This window comes from Populus alba, chromosome 6, assembly GCF_005239225.2.
Source record: "Populus alba chromosome 6, ASM523922v2, whole genome shotgun sequence".
NCBI classification, from domain to species: domain Eukaryota; kingdom Viridiplantae; phylum Streptophyta; class Magnoliopsida; order Malpighiales; family Salicaceae; genus Populus; species Populus alba.
Window position 1 is genome coordinate 16,010,139 of NC_133289.1, and position 22,239 is coordinate 16,032,377.

The window sequence follows — 22,239 nt, forward strand, 5'->3', positions numbered from 1 at the left end:
ACTAGTGGAATGAGTGTTATATAAACAAGTGGTGATCATGACTCATACAATCTATCATCCTCTAAATTCACCAATTTAGATATGTTCAAAGTGTATCCATTAAAAAAAAACATATACTTTTAATTCATCGGTAAACAAATAACTGTATATTATTGTCTAAGGCAAAACTAACTTTAGGCTTCGTGAACTGTGACCTATATAAACCAACTTTATATTCATATGGTGACAAAAAAAGGTATATCCTTTCTAGCCTTAATGCTGTCCTTTGTCTTTTTTTTTTTTTCACATCCATTACCGTGTTAAAAATATTTTCAAACGTGTTTTTTTTCATATGTATGGCATTTAGATTATGGCAGAAAAGATTAGTCTTCTAATAATGAAGCTCACAAAAAATATTTTTTTTTATAAAAATTTTGGGTCACACCAAAAACCATAAAACTTCTACTTGGCGGATTGAAAACAAAAAATAATGCCCTCATACTACGAGACCACATCATACAATTCTTCATCTAATGATACAGCAGTGCAACATCCCTTTTAACTATAATTATAAAGAAGTCCTTTCTATTCTTTTATATTTGTGATCGGTTGGCAAGAAATTTTGTTGGAAAAAAAAAAGATGTTTTACCATTATTTTTAAGGTGAATGTCTTGTTATTTTCCAAACAATGCGTATGCTAATTTTTCATACGTGCTCTAATAAAAACCCTTCCTATATACATAACAAATCAATGATATTCCACATTAAAATTGCCTATATCTAAAAATCTTACTTCATCAAGACATTATATGTCAAAGTCCTAAATGATCATAATTGATTTAACTCATTAATCAACGATCGAAGACAAACATCTATTAGACTATTAGAACCAAGATTACTTTAGATAAGAATATGAACTTTGGCCTCATAAACATCTTCAGTGGCAAGTTGTAATCTATAAGTATCATCGACCAACAAGAATATAATGCAGAAAATAACTCAAATGAATTGAATTTTTTTGTATATAACTTAAGATGTATGTTATATGGTTCCTTTGAAAACTGATGATGCAACCTATTAAATTGCTTTTGAGCTTCACCATCGGAAAGGAGCATCATAACTCCATCTACCATATCATTTGAATGAAATCATATCATGTGCTAAACAATATTTCGAGACATGAATAACCTTTGCAATCTAGGAGTAATTGAGAAGTATTTTAGTTTTTTATGTGTAATAAGAGTCGTTCCCTTGCCAATTTAAGGTCTATACCGAGCATGCACACAGGTTCTGCACTCGGTTAAATCTATATTTTCAATGTAGTACAACATGCAAAAGTCTGGACACATGTCAATTTTCTTGTATCATATGTTAAGGGGTTTCATCATGGATTTAGTAGCATAAAAATTCTCTATCATCTTACTCCCTTTATGTAAAATGTTTCTCACCCATTCAATGATTCTATCATAACCTGCTTCACTTAACCCATGATTTGACTTGATAGTGAACACTTAAGTAATAACTGATAATTTATTATGGCTTGTACATCCATCGCATAATGGTTCGTTGAGATCTTTAAAAAGTTCAAAAAACCTAGTTGCGTCTGCATTTGGCTCTTCATCTACAAATTAATTTCCTTCAAATTTACCTAAATTTTCAACTTTACAATAAAATTGATAAAATATGAAATATACCTATTAAATAACCCATTATTCATTTCATTATAAAATACCTAAATTACAAAATGAAACTCAATTCATCAAATGACAAGAAAAAATATAATTTTTAAAAATCTTATACAAACCTTAACATTGTACAAATCATACATTCATACAACAAATTTATATATAAAAAAACTATAAAACAAGTAAACACACAAACAAACTATATACACTACATAAAATTGCTAAAAACTTAACATAAAAAATGGGTCACAACAAAAAATAGATAGGTTTGCTTACTTGATGTGAAGAATCTTTTTTTTAAAATTAAACTAGAACAAGGATATTGATAGACTAAGTGTTAGGGTTGCTGAATTTGTGATGATGAGATCTTGATTTTGTGACAAAATAGAGGGGGGCAGATGTTTTAAGCAGAAAAAAGGAAGAAGAAGAAGAAATAAGGGAGCGAAAGAGGGGATTTGATAGGTTATAACTTAAATATTACCTATGGATATTAGCGACAATTATATTTCAATGATAATTTCATATGTAATACTGAAACGTTGTATTTTCTAACGAAAATAACAAGAGGAATACTTGCCAATTTTTTTTAATTCTTTAATTTATACTTTTAGTTCTCTCTATATTTACCGATAGAAAATTTCTATCAGTGAATATCAATGGAAACAATAATGTTATGTTTTATTAGTAAATATTATCATAATTTATCGACAATATTTTTTTCAGTTAGTATTTTTATTTGTATTTGATAATTTTCTAGTAATGATACAAATAACCTTATTACCTATGTATCAAAAACAGGTCACTCTATCCTCTCTAACACTTCACAAAACTCTTGTTGCTATTTAACTTGATAAAAACTCGCTTGTCTTAATTACTAGTATATCTTTTTCAAGATAAAAAATTCCAACAACTTGGTGCAAATTTGGTAGATAAAGAAATCCCATGTTCCATTTTTTCCACGTTTCGTGAAGTAAAACCATTAACTAATTAAGTTTTGTTTGTATTCATTTCCTTTAAGGTGGCCTTTCAGTTAATCTCATAATTCTATAAATCAAAATGCTAATTTCTTTTTATAACCTCCAGGGTTTGTGTGGTGGGCCATAACCACCATGTGCCTGCATGTGCTGTGTCTTTTTCTCCAAGGCCCACTGCTACTTTTCTTTTGAGCAAATAAATGGAGTGGCTTCACATTCTTCTCGCTTCTCACTCTATCTCTCTCTCTCTCTCTAACATCATTCTAGGATTCTGATACATACTTTCTTGGATCTGTAGAACTGCACCAGTCTGCAACTTGTCTCACTCACCTCTCATGATTTTCTGTGCTCTTGTTCTATACAAGAATTAATTTTATCAAGGTATGCTTCAAAATGTTATAATATATATTGTTGCTTCAACATTGCATCTCATATAGTTCCTATGACATGAGTAGCTAGATCCATCAACTGCATAAATTCACCTTAAACATGCCATCATCTTCTTTTGGAAATACCTTATATCTTTTCCCATTTTTCCTTTCTTTTTTGGATGGAAAATATATTTGCTTTTTTTTTTTTTTAATTTTTGTTTTAAAAAATTATTATTTCTATGATATGGAATTCTCTCTCTTTAATTAGTTGAGAATAATAGTTGGAAGAAAATATAAAGATGCAATTCCCATTACATATCTCTCTCAAAATCTCAGATAATTGAACTCATCACATCTTCTTGTACTGTGCCTTATTCTTTGCAGAATGCGTGCTCCTAGTTCTGTAATCAAGCAACAATTTCTCAAGAAATGGATAATGGGTCTCCAAGTGTTTGGTTCTGCAAAGCAGAACATGAGCATCCTGGAGAGAAAGAAGGCAATAAGGCTATCAGCAGACATTGCTTTAGCTTCTACTAGAGATGGAAGGACTTGTTGGAGTCGTGCACTCATTGCCAATGCCTCAAAAGAAGATGATAGTAAAGTCCTTGTTCAGCACCTCTTAGCTCCTGAGAGTGAGAGGCTAAAGAAAGCGTCTACTGGACTGGTCATGGACAACAAGAGGGTTAGATGCAAAAAAATCTTGAAGAGGAGTTGCTGCATAAAGAGAGTAAGAAAAGGTGCGCCTCAAGTTGTTCTTGCTAAATCAATCGCTAAAAGGATGGTAATGAGAAGAACACAAGTATTGAAGAGTCTTGTGCCTGGAGGGGAGTTTATGGATGATATCTCTTTGATTGAAGAAACCCTAGACTACATAGTATCTCTTCGAGCTCAGGTTGATGTAATGAGAAATCTTGCTAAAGCTACAGAAGCAGTCAACGGTAAATAGGAAAATCAATGGAAGACCATAGCTACTTTCTATAAATTCTAGATGTTCTATTTATTTTAACTTCTTGTTTTGTTTTTTCCCTTGTAAGACTATATATGAAGAAAAACCCAGAAGCTGCTAATATAGGTAGCAAGGCATATTGTACAGAAGAACCATATTTAAATCAATCAAGGCTTTTGTTTCCCTCGTCTCTACTTGCTAGCCTTAATTTATCAGTCAATATTAAGATCATGAGCAAAATCCCTGAAGTGCTTTCACAAATTTTTAAAGCTTAACTATGAGGAGCTAGCCAGCAATATTGCATTGTGCATAGTTCTTCTATTTTTCTTTGTACTGACGATGTTTCTTCTTTTTTCATTTTCTTGTTCATGGTTGGTTGTGCTCAATACGCAAACAAAGGTAAAGAATCCTTAACCATAAAGGAATCGAAAAGTACAATCTCTGTTCAAGAACATGACTCCATGAGGAAACTCATGGACAATCCATATCTCATTCACCAAAAGGAAAAAAAGGCAAAGAATAAAATTATTCAAAGAAGGAACTTCCACTACGACTTGTACTAAGCATGTTCTTGAGAATATATTGCTTCAAATTCTACTTTGATTGTCTTCTGATATTGTTTCTGAGCGTGCCGTTCAGTAAAGGGAACTAGGGACATCCTCTCTATTGTAACTTACAATGATATCTTACCATATGAAGTGTTGCTTAAACAGCTAGCTGTTCGATTCATCTGTGCTTATTTTGGCCAGGGAGGTGAGATGATTTTGCATCATTGAAGCATGCTGGAGAGAAAGTTGTAGTTGACAAGATAACAAAGAATGGCCAAATTACTACACCCGTGCAACACCCTGAATATACTATATTAATGTGATGGTGACAGCACCAAAGATTTTAAGATGTAAGAATTCATAAAAATTTAGTTCATGATGAGGCAAATGATTTATAAATATACAACGGTATACATGAAAATTATGGTTTATAAAAAATTTCAGCTGGTTCTAATTACATGCAAAACCTCACCCTTGCTTATTAACATGGGCTGAACTGCTCTAATAACCTGGTCAACTATCAAAATGTGATCAGTTTCCATTGGTTAGAATGGAAATTAACCCATGACAGGAACTATAACTTCGCATTTTGAATCTGTTTTGTCATCTGGGCTAAAGAAAGGTAACACACTGGTAACCTTTGAACAGGCCAATGATAAATAAATGCATTGATATAAGATGGTAATTATATGAAGATAAAAGCAACAAGCATCGATCTTTCTCGTTCAGAATTTTTTTTTTTTTAAGAATACCGTGCAAGTAATTGTATCGAGTTAAAATTAAAAGATGGTATAATGGCCAAAGGAACCAAAGATAAAGAGAAATAAGCAAGACATCAAATGCTATATGAAGCTATTTAAAACACAAGTCAACAGTAGGAACTGAAATTGACAACAGTTTCTTTTGCTGTTAATTTCAGAGTAAGAAGATGGCAATCCATAACAATTTATCAAAAGTAAAGAACATCACAGCAAGAAGCACCGGATTACGGGCCGGATATATATGTAGTTTTGCATGCATTCAAAAGTTTCCCAGCAGTCATATATATCCCGCTTTTTTAATAATCTTAGAATAAGTTATAATTAATTTCATGATTATAGCAATTAAAGAGGTTATATCACAAATAATTAATAAAGTAGTTGTATTCAGATTAGGAGGTTGTCCAAATGACAAGAATATACTAGTAATTCCTTTCGGCTTTTGTTTTTTTCTGGATGTAATTAAGAGGTGGTTGGCCAATTAGTTAAGTCCCATCAAATCAAATTTGAGCATTCTTGTCTAATGTTGCTACCCAGCTATACCTTACTTCATTCATTCTCTTCATATAATGATAGGCACTAGCTTGCATGATTGTTTGGAAGCCATAATTGTCTTAATATACGAATATTGTGTATGTGTAGCATCATGGGCAATGAGTTATATGAACATCACTCTAAAGTAAATAATAATTTTATTTGCCTTTTCATTTGAGAAAGTAAGTTTATGCGCAAAAGAAAGTTACAGACTTTCTTCAAGTAGATTTCTGATTTGGAACTCCTGCATATCAGCCCTCAGAACATGGACTGAACTGGGCAGTGTCTACCTTGAATATATGGTTATTGATCATAAAATCCAAAGGGTTGGGACATGACACTGTTTGTCTATTGTGTCAAGGAAGAAATACATGGTACTATCTATACTCTTTCAGTTATGATTGCATTAGGACAAAGGCAACGAGCCAAAGACCAGGCTCAAAATGGTTTGTCTGTGGTACACTGCCTCTGCTACCAGACTCCACTGATAGTCCCACTGCAAGACTGATTCCAGGTTCTTGAAGGCCTTTTGACGACAAATAGGTCCCCACGCTCAGCCTTCAGGCCCGTCGCGATTTGTCCTAATTGTGTTTTCATACCCATTTTTTTTCTTTTTATTATTAATATAGTTATTCGGGTCAGTTTATATATTTTTGATTAATTTTATAGATTCTAAAATTAATAACCATGAAAATCTCTAATAATTCTAATATTTATAAGACTCAAACTAATATTTTAAAAAATTAAATCTAAAATATAATCAGTCAACTATACCTCAAGCTTGTGTTATGATGAACTTTGTTCTTTGATCGATTGGGTGGTTAGCCGGTAGACATTTGGGTGTCCTCAGGCTCAGTCCAAATTTAGGTCTGAGTTTGACACAATACTCCCATTTTACCTTGAAGACATCGAGCCTGCTCTCAACTTCGCCAGGCAAAAACAAAACAATCTAAGGCCGATTACCTTGACCTAATACCTATTCGGGCCACAGATCAAGGAAAGGGGACCTAATCATGGAAGCCTGGCCCAAGAACAGAGATTCTAGATTTTGTTTCTTCGAGCTACAGGGATAAAACCAATATTTAATTATAAAACAATTTAAATAGTCTCTGTAGTTTTTAAAAACAAATTAATTTGTCACTTGAATAGTGCTGGCGCTGACGATGTTTAATCTAATATTATTTTATTTCAAAAAAATTCTTCATATTTCCATATAATCTACCTTTTCTATTTCTTAAAAAACAAAATAAATTAAAAAAAATATTAAATATACGAGAAATATTAAATTAAATATATATTTAAAAAATATAAAGACTACTTAATTATATTTTGGAGTAAAAATCCTATTTAATCTATTTTGTAAAAATAGAAGGATAAATTTATAATTTATTTAAAATCTCTTTATATCACTACTTAGGTGTATATGATGATAACATCAACTAGTCTACATGATCCAAAAATGCAAAAGCATTCGTGAAAAATGTTATTGATATTGGATATGCTCAGCTCTAGACTATTCAAATAAACAAATGTATATGTATATTTGATACTCATAAAATATGTATTTCACAATGTATATCTGATGTTATTGTGATTTTAAAGGACAGTTGATTTTAGTTATTTTTTGGCCTAACAGTAATAATTTTTTAATGCTTGTTTTATTTTGAAAGTAAATCGATATTATTTTAATTTGAAGAAAAACTATCTTGTTTTTTAATAAAAGCAAGAAATCCTATTTTTAATATAAGAAAAAAATAGTTGTTTATTATGAGATTCTTTAAATTAAAATAACAACTTTTTTTTAAAATATTTTTTTCAAAACTAAAAACCTATCAAAGTATTTTGTGTTGTACACAACTAAATTTCAAAACTTTTTATTTTTCTATATTATTAATTATTTTAGATTTTTTTAATTGAAATGTGTGCATATATACTATTTTTTCATTTAACTTTTTATTTTTTATTTTTTAAACTTAATAGTTCCTCTATTCAATACATGCATGCACCGTTGCTTCAGACGCGACATGTAGGATTCAACAATTTATTATGAATAAATTATATATGTTAAAGCTATTTTAGTATATTAGTATATGATAATCCTTATTAACCATTTTAATTTTTTAAAATCACAATTATAAAATTTAATCAAATATTATAAATTTGTTTTAAATATTGCTACTTGAAAATTAGAAAATGACAACAAAATTAAAGACAAAATATTTCGCTGATAATTTCTAAAGAAAATAACGATGGAGGATTTCCATCATATATTTTTAATGAAATATGTTTTTGAAATTAAATTTTGACAGAATAAAAAAAAAAAAATTTCATTGGCAATTATGTCAGCAATATGACACATCAATAGTTTTCAACGGAATTTTCAATGAAATTTTTTTATCACCATATTTCATCAATAAATTTAAAAAGTTATAACTAATAGTTCCCTCTCTCTTCTTCTTCTTCTTCTTCTTTATGCCAAGAACACAACAACCCAACCCGAAAGATTTGGCCTCCATTCTCTCACAAATTTTACCACCCAACTTGTTAGTATTGACCTAAATCTATTAGTAGTGTCGGCATAGCCCTCTCTTGGTTCAATTTTTTTTGAAGTTTCACCACTCCAAGTAAACAAACTTATTTATTTTTTCTAACCCATTAATGGTTTAAGTTAATTTATTGAAATTCTTTTAGTTTACTTTTATATTTTTAATTGTTTTACAACTTTTTTCTAGAATTTTTTTTTAATGTATAGTTTGTATTAGAGATGATCATTTTTTGGTTCGGTTTTGGTTTTAAACCAAAAAACTAACCAAACCAAAATTTATATTTTTTTTTTTAATTTTAAACCAAAACAAAACTGACTAACTGGTTCAAACTGACAATTTTGGTTTGGTTTGGTTCGGTTTGGTTTTTTTCTTTCAAAATCGACTAACCAGTTGTTGTTGCTGGTTAGGTAATTATCAACAATTAAATGAGAATTTCAAATAAAGTTTACTATTAAACTATAACAAAACGAATGAATAATTTTCAAGTGAAACTTCAGCTAGAAAACCAATAGAAGAGGACAAAAGGTAACAAGAAAATGCTTTCCCTGCTTGAAAACCAAGTTCTTCCTTTGTGAGTCCAGTGAACAAACACCTTTAGAGTTCAGACACCCAAAATTGATAAGAAATTTAACATTAAGCCAAGTTATGAAAACCAAAGCAGATTTTTGAGAATATTCTTTTATCTATTCACAAACAATTCAAGAAACCCATTAAAAAAAATTTAAAACCCATATTTATTTTCTCAATGAATACAAGCAAGTAAACAATGAAAAAATGCTTGGGTTTTCCATCTCTAACCACACAAAAATAAGAAATTAGAGTGAAAAGGAAAGAGAGGGAGGAGAGGGGAGGGGGGGAGGGAAGGGGGCATGTGGGAAATGTGAGCAGACAAGGAGGGAGAGGGAGAGTTGGTCGCAGGAGAAAATAAAAGTAGAAGAATAGGGGAAATGCAAGGAGGGAGGGGAGAGTTGGCCGCGAGAGAAAATAAAAGTAGAAGAATAGGGTTTCAGTAAAAAAATAAACCTTTTATACCTAGGTTTGAAGTGCGGTTGAAACTTGGAATTGAACCGGTTCGATTAAATTGGTTTTAGACTTTTAAAACCAAAACCAAACCGAACCGAACCAATTTTTTTTGGTTTTCTAATCAATTAACTCAATTTTTTTTTCGATTTGGTTTTTTCTGTTAATTGTTTTGTAATTTTTTCAGTTTAATCGGTTTTTTGATTTTTTTGATCACCCCTAGTTTGTATGTTAGGGTTTACTTGGGATTTGGAAGAAATTGAATTTCTTATATTTTGATTTTTTAAAATTGATTCATCAAAAAATACATATATTAGCTTCCAAACAGAAAACCATATGTTTTTTTTACAAAACTATGTTAGAAAGAAAGGTTTGCTTAACTTTTAGTTCCAGCAACATATATATTTTGTAGATGACAATAGTTATTCTTATCTAAAAAAAGTATTACAATAAATAGTATTTTCTTAGAAGGAATATAAAACTCCCTTCTCTTTTAGTTAGTTAGTTTTTTTTTAATAATTTCAGGTCATGATTTACATTAGAAAATGGTGGGTAGAGATGATGTCCTGTATGTCTTCAAGCTTCTCGAATTGATTAAAACCAAATGTCCCTCGTGGGGCTGAAAAGTATGGGCATGAAGGACCTAAGATGATGAGTTATTGAAAAAGGGAAGGACAAAGATCAGCTTTCGAAAACATTGATAGGAATTTAAAGTGGAGGAGATGGGGGCAATGGGGCTTTGAGCAAGGAAAACTTATTTGTCCTTTGGTCGGAGATAGAAACAAACAGGCCTACATGCAGGAAAAATAAGAAGGGCTATCTGGATTGGAAAGATGGGTTTCTAATTGGTGTCTTGGCATGTCTCAATTCTTTGATTGAATCAACTAGCCATGACAAAAGCAGCAGAAGATCATAACATAGTTGATCATGCTTTCTTGAAATTACACAAGCACAACTACCAAAACATAACTTGATTCACCACGGTTACGAGAAATTTGGTTGTGTGAGAAAAAAAAAGTAATAATAAATAAAATAATATAATTAATTAGATTTCCTACTACTATTATTTTATTAATTAAGGGTATTATAAGTAATAGTAGGTATATTAGTATTATATAATAAGTTAAAGAATAAAAAAAATAAAACCCTTTAGTAACTTATATTCTATTTTATCAAAACGGCCAAAACCTATATCAGAGAAAGGGAGAGGAAATATAAAGGAGTTGATTTGATCTGGGTTAAAATCTTTATTTTCTTTTATTAATTTAAGATGCGTGTTTTCTATCATTTCCTTTTAATTGAGTTTTTTGCATACATATTAATTTTATTGAGAAATGTTTAGGAATTAGATTTTTTATGATATTAGATTTTTTTTTTATCACTTTTTAAAGAGTAAATGTTATTCTAATTGAGTATTAGATTGATAGGAAGCCCTTGAAAATGATTTTATACATTTTTTTATAGATGAACTAGAAGTAATAGTGAGATTAAGGAATTGGAAAAAAGATGATGAGTTCATAACTTTAGGTCGTCAAAATCTAGTCTTTCAATGAATGTTATGATCAGAATTTGATACCTAGTTATAGTATATTGTTGGTTCTTTGATCTTATTGGTCATTTGCCCAAATCAGACTTGTGAATTAAAAGATTTATGATCATAGGAAGTATGTCACTTAAAATTCATCTTGAGTTTTTGCATTATTTACAAATCATTTATAATGCCTGACCACTTAATTTTTAAAAATTATATTCTTATAACAATTCATCTTTCCAGCTTTAAGGGTAGGTACCATCAGAAAAAAAAGAAGGTGAAATTCATCTTAATAATGGTGAGATGTTGTATGAATATTAGGAGCGTTTCAATCAATTGTATGCGAGTTACCTTTATTATCAAATTTATGATAAATTATTGCTATAATATTTTTATAAGGGATTGTCACCTATGAACTGTAGCATGATTACTGTAGCAAGTGGATGAGCACTCATAGAAAAGACTCCAGAAGAAGCACAATAATTAATCTTGAAAATAACATCAAATTCACAACATTTTGGAGTATATGTTGATTCATCTAGAAGAGTTAATGAGGTAATGCATTCTAATATTGAGAAAAAAAAAACCTTTAAGAACTAACATCTCTCATTAAACAAGTTGCTTTGGGACAAGGTAGACAAGCCAAAGTCTATGACATCTACCCTTTCTTAGATCATCCTACTGATAGATGCAATCAATTACAAGATGATGACGTGCCTCAAGTTAATACCATGAATGGATTTAACAGCCAACAAAAGAGATATGACCCATTTTACAATCAATACAACCCCGGGTGGAAAGACCACCCAAACTTAAACTACGGTTAGCCTTCAAACTAGTAGTCTTTTCAGCCCTATATCAGCCTTTTCTCATCAAGTGTAGGTATGTCATTAGAGGATATTGTATAATCCTTAGCCACTAATACATAAAATTTTCAATAGGAGACGAGAGGAAGGATTCAAAATTTGGAGAACCAAATATCATTATTGGCTTCATTAGTGTATAAAATAGAATCCAAAAAAAGGAAGGTTACTCTCTCAATCTAAAATTAATCCCAAGGAAAACATAAGTGCCATGACTCTTAAAAGTGGCAAGGAAGTGCAAACTAAGACAACAACAGTTGGCACCCAACAAAGGAAAGAAAAACTAGTTGCATCATTGGATTTGCCAACCAACAAGGTAAGTAAAAATTTTGACTTACCAAGTTCTAATATTTTAATTCATCCCTCTTTTCCTGGTTGAGTTACAAATCAGAAAAAGAATGAGATAGAGAATGAAATATTTGAAACTTTTCAGAAGGTGAAGGTGAACATTCCATTGTTGGATAAAATCAAACAAATTTCATAAAGAGAAAATAAGGGTTGGAAAGAATGTGTTTATAATCATACAAAGGAAATTGCCTCAAAAGTGTAAGGACCCAGGTATGTTCACTACACCATGTGTGATTGGAAATTGTAAGTTAGAAAAGGCTATGCTTGATTTGGGAGCATCAATTAATGCCATGCCACTATCAATTTACAAGAATTTGAATTTAGGAAATTTAAAAGAAATAAAGATAAGAATTCAATTAGCGGATAAGTCTAATTTATACCCTGAACGTGTTGTTGAAGATGTTCTAATTAGAGTAAATGAACTGATTTTTCCTATGAATTTTTACATCATTGACATGGATGATGAGTTTGCTTCAAATCCAACTTATATATTGTTAGGCAGACCATTTATGAAAATAGCAAGAACTAAGATCAACGTGTATAACAATACTTTATCTTTTGAGTTTGATGGAGAAATAGTAACATTTTTTTTTTGTGATCAAATGTAAGTATTGTATAGATCAAAAAGTAGTAAGCGAAGCTTACGAAACAAGCTGGAAATCAGCAGAACAAATGAACATACATAACCCGTCAAAGGGAACAAGCTCTCTTAAAAGAGAAAAAACTCTAAATCACAACCTAAATGCAAAAAGCAACAAGGAAAACGACAATGCTAGAATCAGCATACACAAAAGCAAGCGCCCAAGGAAAAAGTGGGTTCCTTGATGAAGTCCGAACGTGCGCATCGATTCCAACAAACAGCCACTAGCAAAGTGAAACTCTAGCCAATCAAAGCCATGCAGATGACTAGCTTAATCACGCCAAGAGAGAACTCTCGGCCAGCTATCCTAGCATCATCAAATTGGACACCTCGATGCCAGCAAAAGCAAACAACCAGCACACCGCAAGCCGACATGGAGATGAAGCTGGAATAGCAACAACCACGCAAGCTAACAACAACAGCTGACAGTGACTCATCCAAGGGAACCAGGGGAAGAGCAACTACCAGCCATCCAAACAGAAACGAAACAAGAGGAGGAACCGCAAGCCGACAAAGAGAAACATTAATAGTAACATTTAATATTATTGAAGATATTAATTCCATTAGCGAATAGGTCTAATTTATACCCTAAAGGCGTTGTTGAGGATGTTCTAATTAGAGTAAATGAACTGATTTTTCTTGTGGATTTTTACATCATTGACATGGATGATGAGTTTGCTTCAAATCCAACTCATATATTATTAGGTAGACCATTTATGAAAATGGCAAGAACTAAGATCAATGTGTATAAGGGTACTTTATTTGTTGAGTTTAATGGAGAAATAGTAATATTTAATATTTTTGATGCTATGAAATATTTGAAAGACTCTGAATCTGTTTTTCATGTTGCTGTAATTGACCCCATTGTGCAAGATGATTATAAGCATAATTTCTTGAAAAATAAGTTGAACTTCATATTACAGCATAGCAAGATAGATAGGGATGCAAGACTAGAGACTAATGAGAACATGAAAGAAGCAATTATATCTTTGCATTCACTACTTAAAATGTTAGGCATGTTGGTTAACTCTCATTTACAACTACCAAATTCTTATGAAAAGGTTTTACCATATGTTAAACAGGCCCTGAAGATGGAATTGAAGCCCTTACCTAAACATTTAAAGTATGAATACTTGGGAAAAGATGAAACCCCACTATCAGATTTAACAGTTTTAGCGATGAAAATTTCTGTAGGTATTTACACTATAGTCTGATTATGATTATTTTACCGACAAGATCATGAATGGAAAACATCCGTCAAAAAAATATTCGTTGGTAATTTTTAGCCTATCATTGAGTCTGTCGTTAATAAATTTACAGATGGCTTTATAGGCGGAACATGTGTGCCAAAAAAAAAAATTACTCACTTCATTCCGTCAATAATTCTCTTGATACAATTTAACATATCACCGACATAAGAACCGTATATAATTTCATTAGTAAAATTACATATCACTGACAAAATGCCATTGGTAATTCCATCAGTGAGTTAACAGTTGTAGTGACATTTACAATAATTCTTTTCCAACTCTCAAGAATATATTAACATACTTATTTTGTTGGTGAGTTAACAGTATCAATGTTATGTGTTGTAATGTTTTCCAACTATTTGGAATATACTGATAGAATAAGTTCTTCATTGAATTAACAATAGAAATGATATTTGCTGTAATATTTTTCCAACTCTCTCGAATATATTATCGAACATGGTTCAACAGTAATACTATCTTTAATTATTTTAAAAAATGCTTTTTTTAAACAAAATATATGGAACAAAAGTAGAAAAATAATTAAAATAATAAATAAATATAAATATAAATAAATTATCTTAATATAAAAATCAAATATTTATTACAAATTTAAACATTTGTACGTTTAAATACAATAAAAATAGAATAAAGGCGGCGTTAGAGGAGGAGAAGAATGGTCTTCTCCAGGACCGTGGGGCCAATAAAACGGTGCACATATATCACCCATCTGTGATCTCATATTCATTACCACTCAATAGAGTTCTTCATAATTCACAGAGAGTCATTCATATTTTTAATTGAGATGGGTCGTACGTTCCTATACTCCTTGATCTAAAAAAACAATAAACTCTGGTGATTGAGTGCTCAAGACCGATTGCGAGCATCTAATGGTTGAAACATTATAGACCATTCACAAGTTCTTGGCCATAGTGTTAGAAAGTCTGTACACTCAATTTCTATCGAGTCCACCAAATGATCTCATCTCCAATCACAAATCCAGATTGATATCCAAGGGGGTTAAAGGATTGTCCTTGTATCTGCTCTTCAACCAGCTATTATATGTCTCGTGAAAATAAAAAATAATTTCATCAAATTCAAGTAAATAATAACTTCAGTAAAACAATGGTTGAAAACCAATATACTACAAAGTGTTGAGTTTGGTTATCCACGAACTACTGCATCTTTTTTTGGTAGTCATTACTTCGCACATGCTTTTCAACAAAAAGCTTTATTGGGCTTGGCTCAGGTCCTAAAATCATAGCTTGCAAAATAAAAGTGTTGTTAGTTAAATATATTTATATAAAAAAAAACAAATTAAAAAATGGATGTAATTAAAAAAAATCTTACCATCCGTTTCGCATGTGAAATAAACAGAATGAAGCCACTAGTGTGCATGGTAACGGGATTGTGAATTTGTCGGCTTTGGTTCCCCGCACCGGACTGTGATCATCGCGTGAAATGTGCAGATGACACATGCTGAATCTATTATGCCCATATAGTCTCCAAGATGTATGGCAACCTAAAATCCTTCCAAACTGTCACGTTATTTCAGTATGGTAGATTGCTTACTTTCGTATAATTTTTGGATTTCTTTTGTGTCTTGTACCAAAAATCACGCAATTTATATGGTACAAATAAATTATCTATAAGTAAATGAGAAATAAAATTTTAATATTTAGAATAAAAAAAAAATCCTGATTTCGATGTTATCTAGTTGCAGCGTGATTCTCCCAAACCCTCATCGCAACATTATCATCAGTTGTATCCCATTCAAAATTTCCCTTACAGTCTAAATTTTTTTAAATTTTTATTAGTAATTTCAATAAAGTAAATAAACATAATAAAAAAGGCAAAAGAAGTTTCAAATCGATAAAGAACACGAAGAATAAGCAATGAACCTAGAAACTAAATCAACGATACAAATCAAATTTCATCAACTGAAAGGCATAGAGAGATGGAGCATGAAATATTAAAACATAATGATATATAAATGGAAAGACATGTTGTAGGTTTTGTAAATCAAACCCTATAAGGAAAAAAAAAATAGAAAGTTACAAAACTATGGTGGTTTTGCCAAGAGGTTTATGAAAGATTTTTTTTCTTTTCAAAACTAAATACAAGCATGTGAAAGCAGTTTTGAGTCTTTTCTTTCATGGGTGAATTTGTTCTTCAATTATAGTTGACTAGGTTGGGTGCTTTGTCAAGATCATTGTGAAGATTGACATAAACATTCCATTGAAGGACGTGAGTCCTATAGGAAGGATATAGATCTACCATTGGAAACAAATCACACTTGACATGAAGATATAAAACTCCATATTCATTGAAGGTTGGCCCTTGATCAACTTGATTCTACCAATGTAGAGAGACTAATTGGGAACATGATATTAGCTAGTTCATCGAGCCAAATAAGGTAAAAACGTTTAATGAGGATAGCTGATCATTGGAAAAGAAATGTTTCTCATTTGATTGGTGCCAATTAGAGCCCCTGGGATTGTCAGAGACGCAATATTTATTCATTTGAAAGTGGCCACTCGATTAGCCTTCCAACTAAAAAAGAAGGAGAAACAATGACTAAGCAATATGTCACTCATTCACTTCATTAAAGTCTAAGTGACATGTTATTTGTCTAAACCTTAAAAATTAGGGTTTTTAATTAGGATTTTTAGTAAATTTCAATCTAGTCCATTCTCTTCCAATTTAGCGTATACATCCTTAATTATCCTTAAAATTTCTCTCTTTGCAATTGCATCCCTAGAAACATTGATTGAGATCCTTTGAAGGGCACACCTTTTTCAAATTAGTCCTTCGTTAATAAATTATGCAATTTGACCCCTATTTCTCATCAATCTTTCAATTTATCTAAATTGACCCCTAGTTTAATCAATTTTAGTCTATGACTTTTCACACCTTTTGCACTTTCATCCTTGGTTTTGAAGTTTGGCGAATAAGTCCTTAATGAAACTATAAATTTTAAATCTCTTTCAATTAAGCCATTGACTGCACCAATTTGACTCTTCAAAGTTTCAATTGGGTCCTTTTTATATAATTATTGCAAATTAACTCGAATTAGACCTCTAAACTTAATTTTTCTTCAATTGAGTCTGTTATTGAATTCACAAAACCCATTAAAAGTTTAACTAAATTTTTAAACTTAATTAATTCTTCTATTTTTGTTTCAAATTGACTTTCAAACTTAATTTTTGCTTCAATTAGGTTCTTAATTAAGTCAATTAAAGTGGTTAGAAGTTTAATCAAGTCTTTAAGCTTAAATAATTCTATCAATTTTGGTCAAGTTTGGATTTCAACCTCAAATTTCTTTCCATTAAGTCTTTCTTCAGTTCATTTTGTCAAAATATCTCAATCTAACTATTCTTCTAATTTTTTTTTTATTTCTGGTAATTCAAGAGCTTATCTTCTCGTTTCCTTAAAATAATATATTTTTTGCTGTGATAATTATTATTATTATTATTTTGGATTTTTAAATAATATTTTTTTATAAAATATTTTTGAGGGATTTAAAATTGGATTATGACATTCATCATGTTTCTCCTATTCATGGATAACTTGCAAGTTTAGTAATGAAAATACCGTAAAGATGATGATATTTGTGAGACGTGTGGACCCTTGGGATAATTTTATATAGATGAGCTTCCTTCACTTGGGACAAAACCAAAAGGAATATGGGGGAGATATGGAGCAAAGGTTGTCAAGGTCCATTACATTTTTTGTGTCCTAAAAATCATGAGTAGAAAATGCAAGGAGCACACTTGTTTTGTTTGCCTCTAGACACATTTTTTGGCAGCTAAATGCAGTAGACAAGAAAGCATGGCAAACATTTAAAAAGTAATATAAACTTATATAAACACAATATTTTATTTTTAATTTTGTAGAAAGTTTTGACATTCCTCACAAAGTAGTGGAGTATATTTTGCTACAACCTCATTTTTGGTACTGAATATGTCAAGAAAAAGAAGGGGTGGCATCCCCCACTGATGCTGTAAGTGTTCTAACATGATATGAGTCACACAAGTCCTGGTTCATGTAAAATTACCAAAACAAAACTTGCCTCAACCATCAATGGTGGACTGTTAAAACAAGTAATATTGATTATGCTTTTCAGTTAACTAGAATAAGTTATGGAAGACCTATTCTATAGGAATCATCCATGTCTATAGGAGTTCCATCCACGTCTTAGACAGTGGAGATTTTATTGTTATTCTGTTTTGATTTCCTTGTTTCTGTTGCTATTTCCTTGCTACTGTACAACCTATTTAAAGGCTTGTCATTGATTCATTCAATACACTGAGAGTATTCTTTCTTCTATTACTTTCTATTACGTAATAGTGGTATCAGAGCCACATATAGAAGAGAGTGTGAGATTCTTAAAAACAAAAACAATGTCCACAAAATTAGTCATTAATAAGCAGCAGCTTCATTTATTAACTGTTTTCTATTTTGCAGCAATAGAAGTACTATGGCAGAGACAAATTTTGTGCAGGCAGCAATCCCTCGTTTTGATGGTCACTATGATCATTGGAGCATGCTAATGGAGAATTTCTTATGATCAAAAAAGTACTGGTAGGTGGTCGATTCTGGGATAGCAGAACCAAAAACTGGAGTCATTTTAACAGAAGCTCAACTGACTGAGCTGAGCAGCCTCAAGTTAAAAGATTTGAAGGCAAATAATTATTTATTTCAGGCCATTGATCGTTCAATCTTGGAAACAATTCTTAGCAAATATACTTCCAAGCAAATATGGGATTCTATGAAGAAGAAATATCAAGGCTCTTCAAGAGTAAAACGTTCACAACTCCAGGCCCTCAGGAGAGACTTTGAGACCTTACAAATGAAGGATGGAGAATCAGTCACTGAATATTGTGCAAAGACCATGGGGATATCAAACAAAATGCGGTTTCATGGTGAAAAAATGAATGATACGGTAATTGTTGAAAAGATTTTACGTTCCTTATCATCCAAGTTTGATTATGTTGCTTGCTCAATCGAAGAATCTAATATAGAAGCTCTTTCTCTTGATGAACTTCAAAGCTCATTATTAGTACATGAGCAGAAGATGAAACGAAGCACAATCACAGAGGAGCATGCTTTGAAAGCTTCTACATTTACTGAATCCTCACACATAAGAGGAAGAGGTAGAGGCAGAAGTCGTGGCAGAGGATTTCGTGACAACAAAGATGGAGGCAGAGGAAGAGGACGTGAACAATCATTTAACAGAACTAATGTAGAGTGCTACAGGTGTCACAGAATTGGTCATTATCAATCTGATTGCTATACCAGATTGCCTCATAGCAAAGAAAAGTGGCAGAAATCAAATTTTGCAGAGAACAAGGAAGAAGAAACTTTGCTGATGGCATTCCATATGAAGGATAATATCAGTGCATCAGATGTTTGGTACTTAGACACCGACTGCAGTAATCACATGTGTGGTAGTAAGTCTTTCTTCTCTAATCTCAATGAAGAATTTCATACTACTGTGAGCTTTGGTGATCATTCTAAAGTTGATGTTATGGGCAAGGGTGATATTCAAATCAGAACAAAGAAAAATACAATTGAGACTATCTCAAATGTTTTTCATATTCCTGATTTGAAAAGCAATTTACTTAGCCTGGGACAGCTGCAAGAAAAGGGATACATGACTACAATAAAGAATGGTGTTTGTGAAATTTATGATCCTACAAGGGGTCTGGTTGCTCATGCTAAAATGACATCAAACAGATTGTTTCCGCTGCAAATTCAGACCCTTCAGCATTGTCTTGTGGCCAAGGAAGTTGATTCAACATGGTTGTGGCACTATCGCTATGGTCATTTGAATTTCAATGGTTTGAAGACACTATATAAGAAGAACATGGTGATTGGTCTTCCAACAGTTACTCATCTTAACAAAGTGTGTGAACATTGTGTTGTTGGCAAACAACATCGTAAAGAATTTCCATAAAGATCAACATGGAGAGCAAAGAAAGTCTTGGAGCTAGTACATTCTGATCTGTGTGGACCAATAAATCCATCATCAAATGGAGGTAAACGATACTTCATCACCTTCATCGATGACTACAGCAGGAAAACATGGGTTTATTTTTTGCAGGATAAGTCTGAAGCTTTTTCTGCATTTAAAAGCTTCAAGACACATGTTGAGAATGAGGTGGAGCGAACCATTAAAACTCTTCGAACAGACCGAGGTGGCGAGTTTTGTTCAAAAGAGTTTCAAGTTTTTTGTGATGAACATGGAATTCAAAGACACCTGACTGCAGCATACACACCACAGCAGAATGGTATCTCGGAAAGGAAAAATCGAACCATTCTGAATATGGTGAGATGCTTGTTGACACATATGAGTGTTCCAAAAGAAATCTGGCTTGAAGCTGTGCAATGGAGCATTCATGTTTTGAATCGCAGCCCTACATTTGCTGTTCAAAACATGACCCCTGAGGAAGCATGGAGTGGACGAAAGCCATCAGTTGATCATTTCAAAGTGTTTGGGTGCATTGCATATGCACATGTTCCAGATGTGAAGCGAAAGAAACTAGATGACAAAGGTGTAAAATGTATATTTCTTGGAATCAGTGAGCATTCAAAAGCCTACAAATTGCTCAATCCTATTACAAAGAAAATTGTCATTAGTAGAGACGTTGTGTTCATGGAGGATAGCACTTGGAATTGGTCCGAAAAAGGTGCAAACCAGCAACACCTACCAGTATTATTTGATGACAATGAGGCAGACATAAGTGATCCATCAGACCAACAACTACAACATCAACAACATCGACAAAGCCTGCAATCAGATCAGGCAGAACCACAACTATGTCTTAATGAAAATCAACCAGCTCCAGAGTGTTCACGATCTCAACGCAGCAGAAAAAGGCCAGCTTGGATGGAAGATTATGAAGTGAGTGGTATTGTTCAAACTGGTGAACAATCTGATGAGTTATCCCATTATGCATTTTTATCCGATTGTGATCCTATCACATTTGACGAAGCTGCTGAAGAGTCAAAATGGCAAAAAGCCATGGACGAGGAGATCATGTCCATTGAAAGAAACGATAGTTGGGCACTGACCACACTTCCTGAAGGTCAAAAATCCATTGGTGTTAAATGGATATACAAAACCAAGCTGAAGGAAGATGGCAGAGTAGACAAGTACAAAGCACGACTTGTTGCAAAGGGGTACAAGCAAGAATTTGGTATTGATTACAAAGAGGTATTTGCACCAGTTGCAAGAATGGATACTATTCGGTTGGTATTATCACTTGCTGTTCAGAATTCATAGCTTATCTATCAACTTGACGTAAAATCTGCGTTCTTGTATGGAGCTTTGGAAGAGGAGGTGTACATTGATCAACCTCTAGGATATGTGAAACAAGGTCATCCAGATCAGGTATACAAATTAAAGAAAGCACTATACGGTCTGAAACAAGCACCAAGGGCTTGGTACAACCGTATAGATGCTTACTTTAAGAGGGAAGGTTTTCTTAAATGCCCTTATGAGCACACTCTATATGTTAAATCTGGAGTTGATAAAAAGGTGTTAGTTGTGTGCTTATATGTTGATGATCTCATTTATATGGGTAATGATATATCCATGTTTGCTGAGTTTAAGAGTTCTATGATGAAGGAATTTGATATGACCGATTTGGGGTTGATGCATTATTTTCTGGGCATTGAAGTAGTGCAAACATCTGATAGTATTTATCTCACAGAAAAAATATGCTATGGAGATCTTAGACAGGTTTAAGATGACGAATTGTAATTTGGTTTCCACCCCAACTGATCTCAGCTTGAAGCTCGTCAAAGATGGTGCAGGAGAGAAAGTGAATGTTACTCTTTATAAGCAAATTGTTGGGAGTCTTATGTATTTAACATCAACCAGGCCAGATATCATGTATGCTGTTAACTTAATCAGCAGATATATGGAGTGTCCAGCTGAAGCACATCTCTTGGCTACAAAAAGAATTTTTCGTTACTTGAAAGGCACTGCAGACTATGGAATCTTGTATAAAAGGTATAGCAATTCAACCATGATCAGTTTTTCAGATAGTGATTATGCAGGATCTCTTGATGATAGAAAGAGTACTTCCGGATTGGTGTTCATGTTAAATTCTGGAGCTGTTTCATGGTCATCGAAAAAACAACAAATAGTAGCATTATCAACCACTGAAGCTGAATTTGTTGCTGCAGCATCAACTTCAAGTCAAGCAATTTGGTTACGCAGGCTACTTGAATTCTTACAC

The 22,239-nt window shown here is 32.3% G+C and overlaps 1 protein-coding gene across 1 annotated transcript; it reads left to right on the plus strand.

Annotated features, from left to right (window-relative positions):
- Positions 1 to 2,853: 2,853 nt before the first annotated feature.
- Positions 2,854 to 4,145, plus strand: LOC118036381 (transcription factor IBH1-like 1). Its single transcript, XM_035042048.2, has 2 exons — positions 2,854 to 3,019; positions 3,394 to 4,145. The coding sequence occupies exon 2, from the start codon at positions 3,395 to 3,397 to the stop codon at positions 3,953 to 3,955; it is 561 nt and encodes a 186-aa protein (XP_034897939.1). The 5' UTR covers positions 2,854 to 3,019; position 3,394; the 3' UTR covers positions 3,956 to 4,145.
- Positions 4,146 to 22,239: the final 18,094 nt, after the last annotated feature.

Bases quoted from the DNA above. Each gene is read 5' to 3' on its own strand.
- LOC118036381 (XM_035042048.2), top strand. From the start codon at position 3,395: ATGCGTGCTCCTAGTTCTGTAATCAAGCAACAATTTCTCAAGAAATGG.